This window comes from Papaver somniferum, chromosome 5, assembly GCF_003573695.1.
Source record: "Papaver somniferum cultivar HN1 chromosome 5, ASM357369v1, whole genome shotgun sequence".
Taxonomy (NCBI): domain Eukaryota; kingdom Viridiplantae; phylum Streptophyta; class Magnoliopsida; order Ranunculales; family Papaveraceae; genus Papaver; species Papaver somniferum.
In genome coordinates, this window is record NC_039362.1 from 41,901,815 (window position 1) to 41,922,086 (window position 20,272).

At 37.5% G+C, this 20,272-nt stretch overlaps 1 protein-coding gene across 1 annotated transcript; it reads left to right on the plus strand.

Annotated features, from left to right (window-relative positions):
* The first annotated feature begins 8,692 nt into the window (after positions 1-8,692).
* LOC113278984 lies at positions 8,693-18,881 on the plus strand. Its single transcript, XM_026527700.1, has 3 exons — positions 8,693-10,116; positions 10,857-11,946; positions 18,585-18,881. Exons 1-3 carry the CDS (start codon positions 8,693-8,695, stop codon positions 18,879-18,881), a joined length of 2,811 nt encoding a protein of 936 aa, XP_026383485.1.
* The last annotated feature ends 1,391 nt before the right edge of the window (positions 18,882-20,272 follow it).

Here is a 20,272-nt window from a genome sequence, read left to right on the forward strand (position 1 = left end):
TAAACCAATATCCAAGGTCCCTTGAAGATATCTCAAAATTCCCTTCATCGCATACCAATGTGCTCTCCCAGGACTAGCCATATAACGACTAACTAAACCAACATATTGTGCAATGTCCGGACGAGTACAAACCATAGCATACATCAAAGAACCTATCGCATTAGCATAGGGAACCTTTGACATAAACTCCTTCTCCTCAATTGTAGTAGGACACAACTGTTTTTATAACTTAACTGTAGGCGGTATTGGAACACTAATAGTTTTGGAGTTATGCATTCCAAAGAGACGAAGAACCTTCTCAAGATAGCATTTATGAGTAAGACATAACTTCCCCTTAGATCTATCTCGAGTAATCTCCATACCCAAAATCTTCTTAGCTGGACCCAAATCCTTCATCTCAAACTCTAAACTCAATTGTTTCTTTAAAACATCAATTTCTGACTTGCTCTTTGCAGCTATGAGCATGTCGTCCACGTAGAGTAAAAGATAAACAAAACTTCCATCTGGAAATTTCTTAAAGTACACACACTGATCGTATTTACTACGAGTATACTTTTGCTGCAACATAAACGTATCAAACCTATTGTACCATTGTCTTTGCGATTACTTCAAACCATACAATGATTTCTCTAGTCGACACACATAATCTTCCTTACCAGCAACTTCATAACCAATGGGTTGTGACATATAAATGTTTTCCTCCAAATTTCCATGCAAGAATGTTATTTTGACATCCAATTGCTCGAGCTCTAAGTAAAAATGCGCCACAAATGCTAAAAGGACTCGGATAGAAGTGTGTTTAACAACCGGAGAGAAAACTTCATTATAATCCACACCTTCCCTTTGTGCATATCCCTTAGCCACTAACCTTTCTTTGTGTCGTACACCACTAACAATACCCTTGGAATCTGGAATTCCATCTTTTACCGTATAGACCCACTTGCACCCAACCTTCTTTCGACCCTTCGACAACTTAACAGGTTCCCAAATACGATTCTTGTGAAGAGACTTCATCTCCTCATCCATGGATGTTTTCCATTCAATAGCATGAGTATTAATCATTGCCTCCTCAAAGGTAAACAACTCATCCTCAAAAACAGATAATGCGTAAGATGCATACTCATCAAAGCCATAACGGACTGGTGCACGTCTCTCACGTTGAGACGTCAAGGACGGAATATTCTCAACTTGTTGTTGTGTAGATTCCTCACTAGGAACCTCAAATTCAACTTCATCTTCTCCAAGAGTTTATTTTTCTTCTTCTATAGTAGATGAACTAGGAAATCTTTGCTCCACCTTCATCGAATCATCTTCAACACCGCTACTACTCTCACTTTCAATTTGAGAGTCCCAACCTGTGAACTTCTTTGAATCAAGCATCACTTTATCATTAAAGGTCACATCACGAATAATTATGAACTTATTCAATTCTGGACACCACAGACGATATCCTTTCACACCTAATGGATAACCTAAAAAAATTGCTTTCTTAGCCCTAACACCCAACTTATCTTCTTTCACATGAAAATAGGATGGACAACCAAACATCCTTAAATTAGAATAGCTCACGGAATTACTGGTCCATACTTCCATAGATGACTTACACTTAATAGCTGTTCATGGTGATCGATTCACTAAATAGCACGCCGTATTCACTGCTTCAGCCCACCAAATCTTGTCTAAACTTGTGTTTGACAACATGCACCGTGCTCTTTCAAGTAACGTTCGATTCATTCTCTCCGCTACTCCATTTTGTTGTGGTGTACCCTTAACTGTGAAGTGCCTAACGATACCTTGTTCCTCACAAAACTCCTTCAGTGGGTCTTCGATGTATTCACCGCCATTATCGGAACGTATCTTCTTAACCACATGACCAAGTTGTTTCTCTACCATGGTCTTCCACTTCTTAAACACCTCGGTGACTTCATTCTTATGCTTCATGGTGTAAAGCCAAACTCTCCTTGAAAAGTCATCGATAAAGGTCACAAACCACCTTCAACCTCCCTTAGAAATTGTACGAGAGGGACCCAAAACATCTAAATGGATGTAATCTAACATACCCTACGTGTGATGTACAACGGTACCAAAACTTCTCCTACATTACTTCCCGAAGTTACAATGCTCACAGAAATCAAGCTTGAAAGTATTTTCACCTCCAAGCAAGCCTTTACTACTCAACACAGACATACCTTTCTCACTCATATGTCCATGACGCATATGCCATAAACGTGTTGACTCCACCTGTTTCACATCAATTGATTGAGAAACCATAGCTCCACCACAAACTATATCTCCTTGTAAGAAATATAAATTACCATGTCTTTCACCGGTCATCTTCAAACTACCATTGTAGAATACCTTCAAGAATCCATATTTAGCAACATACTTGTATCCAAGTGATTCAAGTACTCCTAACGAAATCAAACTCTTCCTCAAATCTGGAACATGTCTAACCTCTAACACCATGCGAACGAACCTGTACCGTACCAACTCCAACTCCAACTGTTTTGCAGGCATTAGAAATTCCCATCATAACAGTACCACCATTCACCTCTCTATAAGTAGTGAAACAATCATTTGAAGGACACATATGATACAAAGCACCGGAATCAAGCATCCAACCATCATTGAGACAACTCTTTGATGTAACGGTTAACACTTTCTCATCAAAACCACACATTGGGTCTTCTAAAACTTTAATGCCTTCAGCAACCGAAGCAACAATATTCTTCGAATCCGATTTCTCACGTTTCTCATCTCTTGCCTTAAGCTTGAGACAATCAGCCCTAATATGACCAGTTTTCCGACAATAATAACACTCAATATCGCTCTTTTTGGAACGATTCTTTGACTTCGAGTTCTTATTACCATTTTTTCCTCTATCAACAAACAAGCCTTCAACTTGTGTTTCATCGCTGAACTCTTGCTTCATTAACGCCTTAGCTTGTAAAGCAGAGACCACATCATCGAAAACCAACTTATCTTTATCTTCTTCTTCATTGGTTTTCCCACTCAGCAAATAGTCAACGAAAGCATCATACGACGGAGACAAAGAACATAATAATATCATGGATTTATCCGTATCATAGATAGTGACATTGATATTAGACAAATCAGAACAGATCTTATTAAACTCATTAATATGATCCATCATAGACTTACCTAGAGACATCTTAAAGGAATGGAGTCTACGCTTCAAGTAAAGTTCAGAAGTCAAATCCTTTTGTAAGTAGAGCTTCTCTAACTTCTCCCACAACGCCTTTGCAGAGGTTTCATTGAAAAATTATGAGTGATATCCCTTGACAAACATAAACGAATAGTTGAACACGCCATCAAATCAAGGTCATCCCACTTCTCGTCATTCCAATCCTTTGGTAACGTTGCTGGATTCGCCTTGATTGCTTTGATTTGTTTCATACTAACAAGAATATCTTTTAAATCAGTTTTCCATGATGTGAAATTATTCTTCCCATTGAATTTGATAATATCAAATCCATGTACCTTCGAAAATCCATTTGATGTAGAACCAGACATCTTCACTTCTAACTATGATCCTCTCCATGCTCACCGCACCACTTGTTAGGATTAATATCTTAGAATTAACCTCTTCACAAGACACTAGTTCTTTAGATCACGTAGAACTAAAGAAAACAGAACAAGATGCACTAAACAAAACAAGAAAGACACAAGATTTAACGTGGTTCAGCAATATGCCTACATCCACAAACGGCTACGATCAACTCTTATTATAGAGCGAATTAAGAGAATAAACCACAACTATGACCAGCAGGATGCTGTTCACAAACCCTAAACATTTCTCTATGAACCAAATGTTCTAAACCCTAACATTCTCTAATTATGAGAACTCTTCTCTGAATTATGCTGTGTGTTTTTCCTTAAGACTTGTACACCTATTTATATAGGTTACAAACTTTTCTTCCAAGTATATGAGTTATACTAGAAAACCTAAACATAGCTAAGAAAGGAAACCTTGAGTTTAACTAAATCAGGAAACCTTTAGCTACACCAAATTAAGGAAACACCTAGATGATTCTAGAAAATTCTGGAACCTTCCTAAAACATCGACAACATAACAATACCAAGTATGCATAACATAATTTAAAACCAAAATCCAAGGGTTTGAGTTCGCAAACCCCGTCTGCATACTGCTCCAGGATACAAAAATTCGTTTGCAAACCCTATGCATACTTGACGTCGATATTCGGTAAACTTATTTTGGCCGTAACTTCTTCGTGCGAACTCAGATTGACCTCATTATTTTTGAACTATCTTCCTCTTTAAATTCTATTCAAAATGGAGATGGGAAACCTTGAATTTGGATGAGATAAAATTGGTATTTATCCTGACTCTTGTTTTTGAGTATTTTGCTCCGTTTCGTTGCACTTGTTCCACTTCTCTTGAACTTGGGCACTTGGATTCTTGGAGTACTACTCTTCTAAGCTACTTTGTAGCTTTTACAAGAATATTGTTGGTGAATCACAAAGAAGGAAGTTCATGGAAAGTAGTACGTAGTGCTATGGAATTCTTGAATGTTCACAATCATCCTTTGTGAACTATGGTGCATTGTCGTTATTGACTTTGTATGTTCTTCTTTCTTAAGAAAATCTTTTTATACGCCTTTGGTAGCTATTCTTGGTATAAATCCGGGCGAAAAGATTGATTCTACCCTCTAAGGACAAATCATCTTATATGTGCATTACGAGTTTGTCTTGATGCCAAGGAAACTTCTTATGAGAATTTATTCTTGCTTTTGAGAAGGATTACTAGAGTTTGAAATAGCCATTATTGTGATTTCACATAGTTATGTCAAACGTTTTCATATTCATGTTTTTAGATTTATTGGTTTAAATTCTAAATTTGTTTGGAAGATGATTTTTGCAGTATTAAATTTTATGGTTTTATATATTGCAAATTGTTTATGGGATATGTGTGTTTACGTTTGTGAACTTTGACTGTCTCATATCTCGTCAAAAGTAAAGTCTTTCGTATGTCGATATGCATGTATTGATAAAAGAATGAATGGACTGTTGACAAATACAAAAGTTAATCCTATATTGTCAATTATTGATGGAAGATAGGTTAAAATCTTTTGTTTTGCTAGGATTATGTCTATTGAATGTTGTTATGCAAATAGTGATGGACAATAGAATGAATCCTTGTGTATTCCGCAGTAATTGATCTTCCCTGATCCATATTTTTTGCATTACTGTGAGGGTCCGTAAAGTGTCTTATGTTGAGCATTAAACAACCAAGTTGATTATTTTTGATTAGCTATGTTGTTTTTCCGTGAGGTACTTTATGTCGAGCATTTTCAACTAAATTTATCATCTTGTTTGGTTATTTAGTTGTTGCTCCGTAAGTTTTCTTATGTTTGAACATGACCAATTAAATTGATTAGTTTGGTTGTGTATTTCGATTAGATTAATTACGGGTTCTCTTGTGATTAATCTAATTGTATATTTTTGAGTCTCCATAAGTTTACTTATGTTTAAGCATTTTCGATTAAATTAATCATGGGTTCTCTTGTGGTTAAATTGATTGAGTATTCTGGATTCAAATTCATACTTGTATGTGATTTGTTTTGTCTAAAGAAATCCTTCTTTTCTTTTGAAATTAAGATCGCTTTTGTTGTTCTTTCGGGAATGATATTTAATGGGAGAGAGTTCTTTTGAACTTGCGCTTAATTGCGAAATCTTTGTGGGGAGTGCGGCTGTGGAATATTATAGGGGTTATCTTGTATCTTTATAAACTCCTTGATGAATGCATTTAGCTTCGGCTTTATGATTGCATCTAATGAACAAGTTGATATTTTTGATTTCTTTTGGTCAAGAAATGTCTCTTTCTGAAATTTCATTAGGATCTCGTTCTTGTACCTTTGCCAATTTTATTGACAAAAAGGGGGAGAATTAATATGTAGTTCACACTACAAATACATATGGTTTTCGGATCATTATGTAAGGGGGAGTGGTTTCCATGTGAGATGGAGTATTGACTAAGGGGGAGTGACACATATCACCATAGTATTGTTGTTGAAGTTGTGATACAATTGGAATTTGACATTGTGTAATGATACTATGACATTGTATAACAATGATTGAGAACTATTGTTTTCTTGTTGTTATAGATACAAATTTTCAACAACGATGATGCTAAACTTACAACCTTTGGGATCATTGGAGTACTTGGAAGTGACGATTATTTCGAGTAGTGTTGAAGATTAGACATGTGGAATAGGAGATACAAAAGTTAATTTATTTATTTTTTGTATTCCATATGTACTAATAGTTTTGCCATTAAAATTGACAAAGGGGAAGATTGTTAGAGCATTGCTCGGTCGAACTCGCATGCGTTGCTATCTCAATCATGTTTGTCAATGTTAGTGATCAAAACTATAAGTCTTGATTTCTAGCCTACATAGCTAAAGGTCTCGGACTAGGATAGAAAGTGTAGTTGAGCTCAAGACTCTATGGCAATCATCATACAAGACGAAGGACTACTCAAGGAACTGGTGGATCTTCATCGACTAAAAGAATATGGAGACTTGAACTTATCTGTCACTCAAAAGTCTATCTATTCTATCTCCTACTCATGAGACAAAAGTCGTATTGATATATAGACTTTCATTATACACATTTGCTATTTCGAGCCGAGTATAACTCACCTATATATTTCTCGAAATATGTGTTGGTAAGCTTTCTCTTTAGCCAAATTCATCTTTACCTAGTGACGAAATTCATGTTATGTTTCAATCACTTTGGAAATTGCTCTGACGAAAAATGGTCTGTGAATAACGGCTATATAACGTCCTCTGAGAATGTTTCAATGATTGAAATGAGAGTTTAGATTACATAACCATTGGTAGGATATAATCATTGTTGTGGAAACACACATATATATAAGTCCTTATTCCTTGAACCAAAGTTTGCGAACTTTGTTGATCAAGAGAAACGGAATGTGGCGTGATCCAAGTCCACAAACTCAATACGCGAACTGGCGTAAGTTCTCGACCCGAGAATTTATGCTGGAGTTTGTGAACTCTTTCCGAGAGATTAAGTCTGTGAACTTGAGAAGGCTATATCTAAAAACGGTTGTTCTTGAACTCATGTTTATATAAACTAAGGAATGCTTTTGCAAACCATAGTTATAAAGTTCATGAACTGATTCTTGTGTAGTTACATAAGATCTAAGCAATTGAACAACTCTCTAACTAGTTCATTTGAGTCATTTGAACTAGTTATGGTGAAGAAGAATATTGTGGATATGAAAGTGATCATATTGCTAACCATTTGGTTAACTATTGGTGAACCAACAAATGTTTATGTTTGGGAACGGTTGCATAAACCCAAAGTTGAACATTTCATTTGTGTGTAACAATCTAAGTTTTTGATACAACGGTTGAGAAATATTAGCTTGAATCTAATCATGTTTTCATCTAACGGTGAATATTGAATACTTTGGTACCAAGCTAACATTGATTGCAAACCCTGATTTGAAAGACTATATAAGGGAGAACTCTAGCAACTGGGAAACCTAATCCCTACACCTTACGTGTGATACTACTTGTGTTAAGATAGAGTCAATTCTCCTTTAACCTTTGGTTTCTTCTTCTAAACCAGGTTAACGACTTAAAGACTTCATTGGGATTGTGAAGCCAGACCGATATTACTTTTCTTGTAGTTGTGAGATCTGATCTTGCTGTTTATATCGTTACGAGTACGATTGTAATAATTGGCTCGAGATTTTATATCTCCGATAGGCAAGATAGAAACAAACACTTCGTCTCATCGTTTGTGATTCCAATATATCTTTTTTCGTTGCGTCGATTAAGATTATTGTGAGGTGATTGAGAATACTAGGTTGTTCTTCGGGAATATAAGACCGGTTTATCGATTGGTTCCTGTTCACCTTGATTTATCAATAGACGAAACAAAACTCATAGGTATATTCGTGGGAGACGGATTATCTATCACCGTAGAATTTTCTGTGTGATACAGATTTGTTGATTAAAGTCTTTGACTTTGGGTCGTAGCAACTCTTAGTTGTGGGTGAGATCAGCTAAGGGAATCAAGTACGTAGCATCCTGCTGGGATCAGAGGCGTAGGAGCATAACTGTACCTTGGATCAGTGTGAGATTGATTGGGGTTCAACTACAGTCCAGACCGAAGTTAGTTTGGAGTAGACTGGTGTTTGTAGCGGCTTAATACAGTGTGTGTTCAATCTGGACTAGATCCCGGGGTTTTTTTTGTTGCATTTGTGGTTTCCTCGTTAACAAAATTCTGGTGCCTGTGTTATTTCTATTCCGCATTATATTTGTTTATATAATTGAAATATCATAGGTTGTGCGTTGTTCAATCAATTAGAATATCGAACCTTTTGGTTGTTGATTTAAATTGATTGACACTTGGATATAGGTCTTTTGTACCATCCAAGTTATCTCTCTAGTATTTGATAAAGACTCGCATATTTCTATTTGCTTGAGTATATATCAAATCGGATATTGAGATATAAACTCTTTGATATACTTTTTATCTAGATTGAGTCTGACTGCCTAGTTGATTCTCTAGAAAGTATATTGGAGTTTGTCCATACAGATTGCTAAGCGAACTATTGGGTGTGGTTGTTGTACCCCCACTTTTTCACACGTGATATGCATCAAAGATATCACGACGTTATGGCATTGGTTCAGAAGTACGGCAAGATGGATTTGTTTATAACCATGACGTGTAATCCTAATTGGGAGGAGATCCGGAGAAAACTAAAAGAAGGGAAACAGGCACATGACAGGCCAGATCTGACGACAAGAGTGTTCCATTCTAAATTTGAAGAGCTGAAGGCTGATCTGTTCACTAAAGGGGTTCTTGGAAAAGTTGTTGCATATATTCATGTTATTGAATTTCAGAAGAGAGGTCTTCCACACGCACACATTCTTATCATCCTGCATGAGAAAGACAAACTACGTACTCCAGATGACTATGATAGGGTTGTTCGAGCAGAAATACCAGATGATAAAGTTGAACCAGAGTTGTATGCTTCTGTCCTCAAACATATGATACATGTTCCATGTGCTTTGTCTGCTGATTGTGTCTGTAAGAAGGATGGTAAGTGTAAGAAACGTTTTCCAAAGAAGTTTGCAGCAGAAACTCTAGAAGGCCAAGATTTGTATCCAGTCTATAGAAGGCGCGACGATGGTAGAGAAATTACACTCGCCAATGGAAAAGTTATGAATAACAGCTGGTTTGTTCCGTATAATTCGTGGCTTTTAAAGAAGTATGATTATCATATCAATGTGGAAATATGTTCAAGTGTGCAGTCCGTCAAGTATCTGTACAAGTATGTTTGGAAAGGGGTTGATCGGGTTTCTATGGAAGTTTCAAACGAGAAAGAGGCGGAATATGAGATCAAACAGTTTGTAGATGCTCGATGGATTTGCCCGCAAGAAGATCTCTGGTGGATATACAAGTATCAAAAGAATAAGATTTATCCTCTTGTCCTTTCGTTACAAGTACATTTAAAGGATCGACAGAAGATTCTACTTCCCGAAGGAAGTACTGTGAGAGATGTGATGCGAAGAGAAAAGGCCTCCCATACTCAACTGACTGAGTTTTTTAAGAAGAACCAAGAAGATGAGTTTGCAAGGACTCTTCTCTACAAACAATTTCCCGAACACTACATGTGGGATAAGCCACTAAAGCAATGGAAAAGACGGCAACGCGACAACAAAGTCATCAGTAGAGTTAACATTTTTTCTACCCGTAGCGAAAATTATCATTTGAGACTTATTTTGAAAAATATTAGAGGGACAACTTCTTTCGAGAACTTGCTAAAGGTAGGAGATAATATGTTTTCGACGTATAAAGAAGCAACGCAACATTTATGTTTGTTAGAAAGTGACACTCCCATCCGTGACACACTTCTTGAAGACGTACAAGTAGATATGCCTTGGTCTTTAAGGAGGCTTTTCTGCATGTTGTTAGACCTTTGCAACCCCACTGGAGTTCGTGAATTTTGGGATGAATTTTTCCCGTACATGATTGAAGATCATTGTCGGTTCAACACGGAAACATGGGCAATCAATCTGCTTTTACGGGAAGTAAGGTCTGCTCTCAGCGAAAAATTAATGGCCACATATAAACTCCCACCTATCACTGAAGACATATGAACTTCAAGAGTAAACGAGTTGGTGTGCGAGGAATTCAGAGTTCCAGTTTCTCCAGAAGATCTATCATCTATTGATATGCTAAACGCCGACCAGAAACATGCATTCGATAGGTAAATATTTTATGGAGCTTTACCTCTTTATTTTTACAGTTGTTTCGCTTTTATTGAAACTTGATTTCCCTTGCATAATCTCTCTCCATCATGTATGTTGCAAATACTGACCCGAATGAATCCCACATGAGTCAACAAACTTTACTAAAGACGTTACATGTGTTTGGCCATCCTTTCTGTGAATCAATCTCTGTTGGTTTCAATGAACAACACGATACCAGTTTCAACTTTCAGTTTGCCCATCTTATGTGCCTTTGCATTTAAACGATAGAGAAATAAATACCTAGAACAAATAAGATTAATCTTATGTATGTATGTATGCATGTATGTATGTGTTTTTGTATCATTTTCTGCGAACATCGAGTTGTTTCCTACACTAAATGTTCCATTACTTGCTGCAAAGGGGAAGCATGGGTTGTGCAGTGTATGGTGCAAAGACACTTTAAAACTGAGACTAAACAAAGTGAAACTAGCCAACTGAGTATATTACCCAATACTCATATTTTATTGCCTTTACCTCATCTTTAACTGATTGATTATAATTTATGTAACTCATTTTATTGTAGGGTAGTGAATTACGTCATGATAGGAGAGAAATCTATATTCTTCATTGATGGTCCGGGAGGTTCAGGAAAAACGTTTCTCTATAGGGCGATATTGGATAAGTTACGAAGTGAAAGGCGTATTGCAATTGCAACTGCAACATCAGGTATTGCCGCAACCATGATACCAGGAGGAATGACGACCCATTCTAGATTTAAGATACCCGTACCAGCATACGCAACTTCTACATGTAACATAGGCGCAGAAGATCCTTCGGCAGATTTCATTCGAAAAGTTGATTTGATTACTTGGGACGAAGCAACGATGGCAAACCGATATGCATTTGAAGCTCTGGATACAACGTTAAGGGATTTTACTAAAGTTGATTTGCCATTTGGAGGGAAAATTTTACTTTTAGGTGGGGATTTCCGTCAAGTGTTGCATGTGGTTGAGCATGGGACACGGGCACAAACAATTAGTGCATGCTTAATTAACGCAAAATTCGGGAAGGATGTTAAGGTGATTCGTTCAATAGAGAACATGCGTTCAAGGTTAGACCCTAGCTTCTTAGAATTCTTGCTACGGATTGGTGATGGGACTGAGCCATATGTCGTCGATGACATGGTGAAACTTCCAGATGACATTGTAATGAAGTGGGAAGGTGAGCAATCTGTTGAGAAATTAATTGATGAGGTTTTTCCAGAGCTCGAAAAGAATGCAAGTGATAAAAGTTACATGAGTCAGAGGGCCTTGATAACACCAAAGAATGATATCGTTGAAAAGCTCAACCAGAAAGTTATCAACATCTTTCCAGGAGATGAGATAGTTTATCATTCTTTTGACATGGCTAAAGATGACCCTAACAATTTGTGGACCGAAGATTTTCTCAACACTATTTCTCCAGGTGGATTTCCTCCTCACAGGCTTATACTCAAGATAGGTGCTCCGATAATTCTTTTGAGGAATCTTGATCCCAGTTATGGTCTTTGCAGCGACACAAGGTTACTATGCAGAGGTTTGTATAGAAACTTCATTGATGCGGAGATCGTTACCGGTAGTTGTTCAGGGCTCAGAGTCTTGATTCCACGGATACCCATGGAACCTCCCAAAGAGGTGATACTGATAGGATCCGGAGATGCCTATATGTAAATAACCGCAATCGCACGGTGTCTAACTAGTAGACATAGGCAAGTACGGGTCGTTCCCACGAGGAGCGGTGGAAATACCAATAATAAATATTCTCAATCAATTAACCAACAATAATGTTTTTGGATTTTTGAAAGAATAATAACAGAAAAATAATCTAAAGTAACAAAACGAATCAAATGGGAAAGTTGGTAACCAGGGTTCAATGTATCCACCACTATTTCTATTCAAATACTGAAATGAAACATAAATCATGAATTATTTATTGTCTGTTCTATTGACATCACCTATTATATATATTAGAGTCGCAAATATCACTGGGACACCCTAAGCATGGCACATCAAAAGACTAAACCAAAACATGCACCATCAAATTGCGTTAACGAGAAAATTATACGAAACTAAATATAGTTCACAAATTTTATTTGGATTTTCTAAGCATAACCCATCAAAGAAACTAACCAAGCATGGATCATCAAATAATAAGACAAACATATTTGCAAAAATAATTCATTAAACACATGGGTTTTAAAAACCGGTGAAGCAACAACTAATTTTCAATCAATCAATAAGCAGAATTCAAGAATTAATCTATTCAAACCATAATGGTCTTTGGTTCATATTATTCAAATCAAAATAGCCTAATCCCAAAATGGTTTTAAACATTCAACCCTAGTTACAAAAATCTAGAAAGACATAACTATGGGTTTCTTAAAAGCCATAAACATACGGGAGAAAATCACTAGCAAACCAAAACGGAAATGGAGAAATGGAACTGCAAACCCTCTCTTCCACCTCCGTAGCCACGCCTCTCTGTCTTCGGCGGCCTCCAAAGAACTCCAAAGCCGACCTCCCCTTCTCAAGTTTCTGTTCGTTCTTCATATAGTCTGCTGCGAGAGTTTAAAACTTAGACCTAGCAAATCTGCCAAGGCCCAGTCCAACAACTGACCCAACGTCCAAATTCAACTCCTTTCCGGTGACCCTTCAAAATCTGGCCACAGCAACAGCCTCCGTTCCCTGAACTTCTAAACCTGCGTCACCAATTCAGACCCAACTGCACTTTGTATTCTCTGTCTGAGAACTCGCCTCCACTGTTTACACAACAACTCCAAGTTTTGTCCAGACTCCGTCCACAACTCTATTCCCTGACCACCTGAACATTCTCCCTCCGAGCAGAAACCAACAACATGTTCTAAGCCAACACCCACTTCTCTTCTTTATCTACTAGATACCATGGCAGCACAGCCCATTCTGACAAACTGAGCATTAACTCCATTCACTGAATCGATGGTTGCATTCCCGTACGGAACCAGCCAACAAGAACCACTCACTTCCTTCAAGTTCACAATTAATCACCATCGTCGTCGTTGAGTCGTCGTCCATTCAGCCATGCAATCCCAGCAGCGAGACTTATCATCATTCAAACCCATTGCAGTCACCTACTTCTTCCGAATTATACCACCTGCAATCGATCCACAACCAAACTGAGAGTAGACAATCCACCACTTTCATCAGAACTGCCCCAATTATTTCACACCAAACCCATCATCACCGGCAGATGAAACCCATTGAACTCATCCTGCAATTCTTTCCTTCCATCTCCTTCCATTCTACTGCCAACAGTTCAAAATACAAACCAACCATCACTCTTTTGCTCCTTCGACTGCGCACAACAGCTCCATGGATTTCAGTTCGAGTACAAGATTGATGCCAATTCGTTCTCTTGGTCATCTACTTCGTTTCTCCATCGACAACCATCATCTCAGTATCGGCTTCAACACTATTTTCATTTTGTAACCATCCAAGGCAAACATCCACAAACACCAACCGAAAAAAACAGCCCTTCTGTCCACGACACAAATTTGCCAACAGTTCTTCTGTGTTGCTCTTACTCGGCTGCGCGCTCTAACCCATCTCAGAACCACGCTGTCAACAAACCCAATTTCAGTCCGAGTATGAACCCAAAATGTCTATAGCATGACACCTCCACTAGTAGCTTGAGAACTCACTGCTATTCATTACTTCGACGTCATATAGAAATGTGTGGAGTTGCCACATCATCTAGAATAAAAATACCATCTCGTAGATCTTAGTACATTTGAGGTGCTTGAGTGCGTTAATAAAGGTCATCCCTTTGTTTCCTTCAGTTCTCTGACCGCAAGCTTGTTATACGGAGTCACTAACTTGAGTAGTCAGTTTTGGCAGCCACAATCTCAATAATTAAGCTGTCTCCTCTGGGTGCTGTGAGTGATATTGGTGGTTATTGTTGCAAACGCCATTTTAGCTCCCATTTAGCCATATATTCCACGGATGATCCAATTCGCATGTACTTTCTATAAAAGCACTAAAATAATATTAAATATTGAGTCATAGCTAATACTAATATGGGTATAAAATGCAGCACTTATGTGCTTATCAACATCCCCACACTTATATTTTGCTAGTCCTCGAGCAAAACAAAGAATTGACCCGCTACACAGCTGGTCATAGAATGAAAACTTTAAATACCATACCCAAGACCCACTACACAGCTGGTTATTGAATGAAAACTTGAAATACCATACCCAAGACCCGCTACACAGCTGGTCATATCTTAAAAACCTTAATGATATATTTTTTTAAAGACCCGCTACACAGCTGATCATTTTTTTTTTAATTGTTTTTTTTCCCAAAGCCCAACCAGAATGCCACTCCCCCACACTTAAACATTACATTGTCCTCAATGTAATTGAGTCATTCAACGTAGAAATTAAGATGGAGATTCAAGCAAACAAATAAAAGATAGAGGAAAGAAAACAAATCTGATGGGTTGACTCCCATGAAGCGAAATCGTATGGGTTCACTCCCATAAAGCATAATCTTTGCATCCATGTTTGCTTACATAAAGAACCTCAAACAAGGTGAGGTTGCACCAAATTAAACTGCAAAGCATATATGTATAGTCTGAAAAGTTGGGGATCAATCCAACAAATCAGGTCAGCTGTGAAAATGAACCTGCAAAAACGATAAACCTCCAAAAACAAGTGTAAATCATTTCCCAATAGAAAACTGTCCTTAGTCGAAATAAATAAGTCATTAGTCTCTATTTTGGAAACATGCTCTAAATCGGGCTCAAGATCTGCTGAAATAACTTCCGTCGACACAATATCTTCACTAGAAACCAAAGGAATCAATGCATTGACAACGTAAAAAGGCACAAAAACATCTAACTCGGCACAATGGTCTAAACATGCATCTAGTGATTCAAGTTTGTCAAAATTAGTAACTATTAAGTCTGGTTCTAAGTCCGCGGAACTAACTTCCATTGTAGAGTTACCTTGATTAACTATTGGAGAACGCAATGCATTGACAATGTCGATAAGCATAGGATCATCAGAATCTGCAAAGTGGGCTAAATAAACTGAGATTGGTTCAAAATCAGCAGTTACCTGACCAGTAGCAATCGCCTCCACATTCACATCAACAATCAGGAAATCACAAGATGAGTCAACAAAATAGGAGCTCAATGGAGCAACAGTATCATGAATAATCGCCTCATTATTGTCTGCAACTAAGTGACTTATAGGAAACTCTTTATTTGAATGATTAGAAAATATCTCATTATGCACGTCTATTGTCTTTAAATCATCAGACTCAACAATAGTATCTTCAATATAAATATGTTCTTCTAAATCATCATTATCTGAATAAATGGCGTCTCTAACACAACTCTCGTCATTTTGAATAGACAAATAATCAGTTAAATGATCATGAGCTGGGTAAGATACAATAGATTCATATATTATATCGGTATCATGATTCCTAAAATCACTTATAATGTCAAGTTCATTTTCACCCTCATGGTATTGGGGTTGATACTCATCTGAATAACCACCCATGGCGAAATTACGTGGATTCCAAGTTCCATACCTGAGACGATTATAAGAAAGAACTTCCTTATGTCGTGACCCATACATGTATTCACCAAGCGTCATATGAGATGACGTCTCTTGGGAAGCACTCAGCATCCTCAAAAAGGTATCTGAAATAAAATTCTAACACACAAAACAAGTCAAAAAAAATATATTGTACAAAATTAAAAATAAATAAAATCAAAACCTAAATATTTACAAAATCAAAAATACTAATTACAATGTTTCACTATCGCTCCCCAGCAGCGGCGCCAAAAACTGATAGGATCCGGAGATGCCTATATGTAAATAACCGCAATCGCACGGTGTCTAACTAGTAGACATAGGCAAGTACGGGTCGTTCCCACGAAGAGCGGTGGAAATACCAATAATAAATATTCTCAATCAATTAACCAACAATAATGTTTTTGGATTTTTGAAAGAATAATAACAGAAAAATAATCTAAAGTAACAAAACGAATCAAATGGGAAAGTTGGTAACCAGGGTTCAATGTATCCACCACTATTTCTATTCAAATACTGAAATGAAACATAAATCATGAATTATTTATTATCCGTTCTATTGACATCACCTATTATATATATTAGAGTCGCAGATATCACTGGGACACCCTAAGCATGGCACATCAAAAGACTAAACCAAAGCATGCACCATCAAATTGCGTTAGCGAGAAAATTATACGAAACTAAATATAGTTCACAAATTTTATTTGGATTTTCTAAGCATAACCCATCGAAGAAACTAACCAAGCATGGATCATCAAATAATAAGACAAATATATTTGCAAAACTAATTCATTAAGCACATAGGTTTTAAAAGCCGGTAAAGCAACAACTAATTTTCAATCAATCAATAAGCAGAATTCAAGAATTAATCTATTCAAACCATAATGGTCTTTGGTTCATATTATTCAAATCAAAATAGCCTAATCCCAAAGTGGTTTTAAACATTCAACCCTAGTTACAAAAATCTAGAAAGACATAACTATGGGTTTCTTAAAAGCCATAAACATACGAGAGAAAATCACTAGCAAACCAAAACGGAAATGGAGAAATGGAACTGCAAACCCTCTCTTCCACCTCCGTAGCCACGCCTCTCTGTCTTCGGCGGCCTCCAAAGAACTCCAAAGCCGACCTCCCCTTCTCAAGTTTCTGTTCGTTCTTCATATAGTCTGCTGCGAGAGTTTAAAACTTAGACCTAGCAAATCTGCCAAGGCCCAGTCCAACAACTGACCCAACGTCCAAAGTCAACTCCTTTCCGGTGACCCTTCAAAATCTGGCCACAGCAACAGCCTCCGTTCCCTGAACTTCTAAACCTGCGTCACCAATTCAGACCCAACTGCACTTTGTATTCTCTGTCTGAGAACTCGCCTCCACTGTTTACACAACAACTCCAAGTTTTGTCCAGACTCCGTCCACAACTCTATTCCCTGACCACCTGAACATTCTCCCTCCGAGCAGAAACCAACAACATGTTCTAAGCCAACACCCACTTCTCTTCTTTATCTACTAGATACCATGGCAGCACAGCCCATTCTGACCAACTGAGCATTAACTCCATTCACTGAATCGATGGTTGCATTCCCGTACGGAACCAGCCAACAAGAACCACTCACTTCCTTCAAGTTCACAATTAATCACCATCGTCGTCGTTGAGTCGTCGTCCATTCAGCCATGCAATCCCAGCAGCGAGACTTATCATCATTCAAACCCATTGCAGTCACCTACTTCTTCCGAATTTTACCACCTGCAATCGATCCACAACCAAACTGAGAGTAGACAATCCACCACTTTCATCAGCACTGCCCCAATTATTTCACACCAAACCCATCATCACCGGCAGCTGATACCCATTGAACTCATCATGCAATTCTTTCCTTCCATCTCCTTCCATTCTACTGCCAACAGTTCAAAATACAAACCAACCATCACTCTTTTGCTCCTTCGACTGCGCACCACAGCTCCATCGATTTCAGTTCGAGTAGAAGATTGATGCCAATTCGTTCTCTTGGTCATCTACTTCGTTTCTCCATCGACAACCATCATCTCAATATCGGCTTCAACACTATTTTCATTTTGTAACCATCCAAGGCATACATCCACAAACACCAACCGAAAAAAACAGCCCTTCTGTCCACGACACAAATTTGCCAACAGTTCTTCCGTGTTGCTCTTACTCGGCTGCGCGCTCTAACCCATCTCAGAACCACGCTGTCAACAAACCCAATTTCAGTCCGAGTATGAACCCAAAATGTCTATAGCATGACACCTCCACTAGTAGCTTGAGAACTCACTGCCATTCATTACTTCGACGTCATACAGAAATGTGTGGAGTTGCCACATCATCTAGAATAAAAATACCATCTCGTAGCTCTTAGTACATTTGAGGTGCTTGAGTGCGTTAATAAAGGTCATCCCTTTGTTTCCTTCAGTTCTCTGACCGCAAGCTTGTTATACGAAGTCACTAACTTGAGTAGTCAGTTTTGGCAGCCACAATCTCAATAATTAAGCTGTCTCCAATGGGTGTCGTGAGTGATATTGGTGGTTATTGTTGCAAACGCCATTTTAGCTCCCATTTAGCCATATATTCCACGGATGATCGAATTCGTATGTACTTTCTGTAAAAGCATTAAAATAATATCATTAGTCAAAATATTGAGTCATAGCTAATACCAATATGGGTATAAAATGCAGCACTTATGTGCTTATCAGATACTCTCATTCAAATTCGTCCGCAAGCAATTTCCAGTTCGTGCGGGTTTTGCACTTACAATAAACAAGGCACAAGGGCAGACAATACCACATGTTGGTATTTATCTACCAGAACCGGTGTTTAGTCACGGACAGTTATACGTTGCTTTGTCTAGGGGAGTTTCAAGAACTACAACAAAAGTGTTAGTTAAGAATGGAGTTCTTCCGGATGTCTCTGGAACATGTACTAAAAATGTTGTATTCCAAGATGTTCTCAGATCGTCAGATATTGTTGAGTGATATGTTGTTGATAATCAAGTTTCAAATAATTTATCTTTTTATTTTACTTCGGTAATTTGAGGGTCTGGAATTCGAAAATACAAAATACGTATGAGAAAAATATTATTGTTTGCCGACGTACAACGCACGTGCATTCTAATTGTATGATTAATGGGGTAGATGGTGCAAAAGCAGCTCCACTTTTCCAGCCTCAAGATAAATAATTAACTGGATTTGTGCCCGATGCCTAACTTTTCTCAATGATTTTTTTCCAACAATTGTCTATATGTTTTTTCCTGGCGTCATTAGGGGCGACCCTGAAAGAATTAGGGGGATTTTTTTATTCCCAACTTATAGACACGGTTACGGGATGTCTTAATTTTTGGAGATTACCTTAGTGTCCTTACACAGTCGGTAGTTAGTATAGTGGTATTATCTACCGATTGTTAAAGTATAAAAATCGAAATGGAACTTGTGGCCATTAACAATCGGTAGATAGGCGAAGTTCATATATAAATTCATAAACTGCCGACTACTCTGACCCAATCTCAAAAAAAATTCCAACTTATTAATCGAAAATTTGGTAAAGTTCGTAAACTACCGATTATTGTAGTTCCCAAATTCGAAAAAAATAAAGATTTTGGCAAAAACAAAATTTGGGGAAACTTCATAATCGGAGGTTACGTTAACTTATTAACATACCGATTATTGTAGTTCCCAAATTCGAAAACTTAGAGATTTCGGCAAAAACAAAATTTGGGGCAACTTTATAATCGGAAGTTAGATTAACTTATTAACCTACCGATTATTATAGTTCTCAAATTTGAAAAATAAAGGCAAAAACATAATTTGGGGCTAATAGAACAATCGGTAGATCATGAACATCACGAGACTACCGATTTTACAATCCGTAATAAATAAATATCACGAGTCTATCGATTGTGAAAATGGAAAAATGGAAAATTCCATTAGTTTTTGAAAATTTTGAATTTGGGACTACTGACACAATCAGTAGATAATGAACATCACGAGACTACCGATTGTACAATCGGTAGATAATAAATATCACGCGTCTACCGATTGTGAAAATAGAAAAATGCAAAATTCCACTAGTTTTTCAAAATTTTGAATTTGGTGCTACTACCACAATCGGTAGATAATAAACATCACGAGTCTACCGATTGTGAAAATAAAGAAACTGAAAATTCCATTGGTTTTTGAAAATTTTGAATTTGGGGCTACTACCACAATCGGTAGATAATAAACATCACGAAACTACCGATTATGCGTATCTATTTGAACATAAAGGTATAATCGGTTGATAAAGTATTTTATTATCTACCGATTCTGAGGCGTTAATGGTGCTGAATGCATTTAATTATCTCTTTAATCAGTATTGAACCTTGAACATG

Excerpts from the sequence above, each read along its gene's own strand:
- LOC113278984 (XM_026527700.1), top strand. The coding sequence starts at position 8,693 with ATGGCATTGGTTCAGAAGTACGGCAAGATGGATTTGTTTATAACCATG. Across the intron at positions 10,117-10,856 it reads CTGCTTTTACGGGAAGTAAG|GGTAGTGAATTACGTCATGA; the intron begins GTCTGCTCTCAG and ends ATTTTATTGTAG. Across the intron at positions 11,947-18,584 it reads CCATGGAACCTCCCAAAGAG|CACTTATGTGCTTATCAGAT; the intron begins GTGATACTGATA and ends TATAAAATGCAG.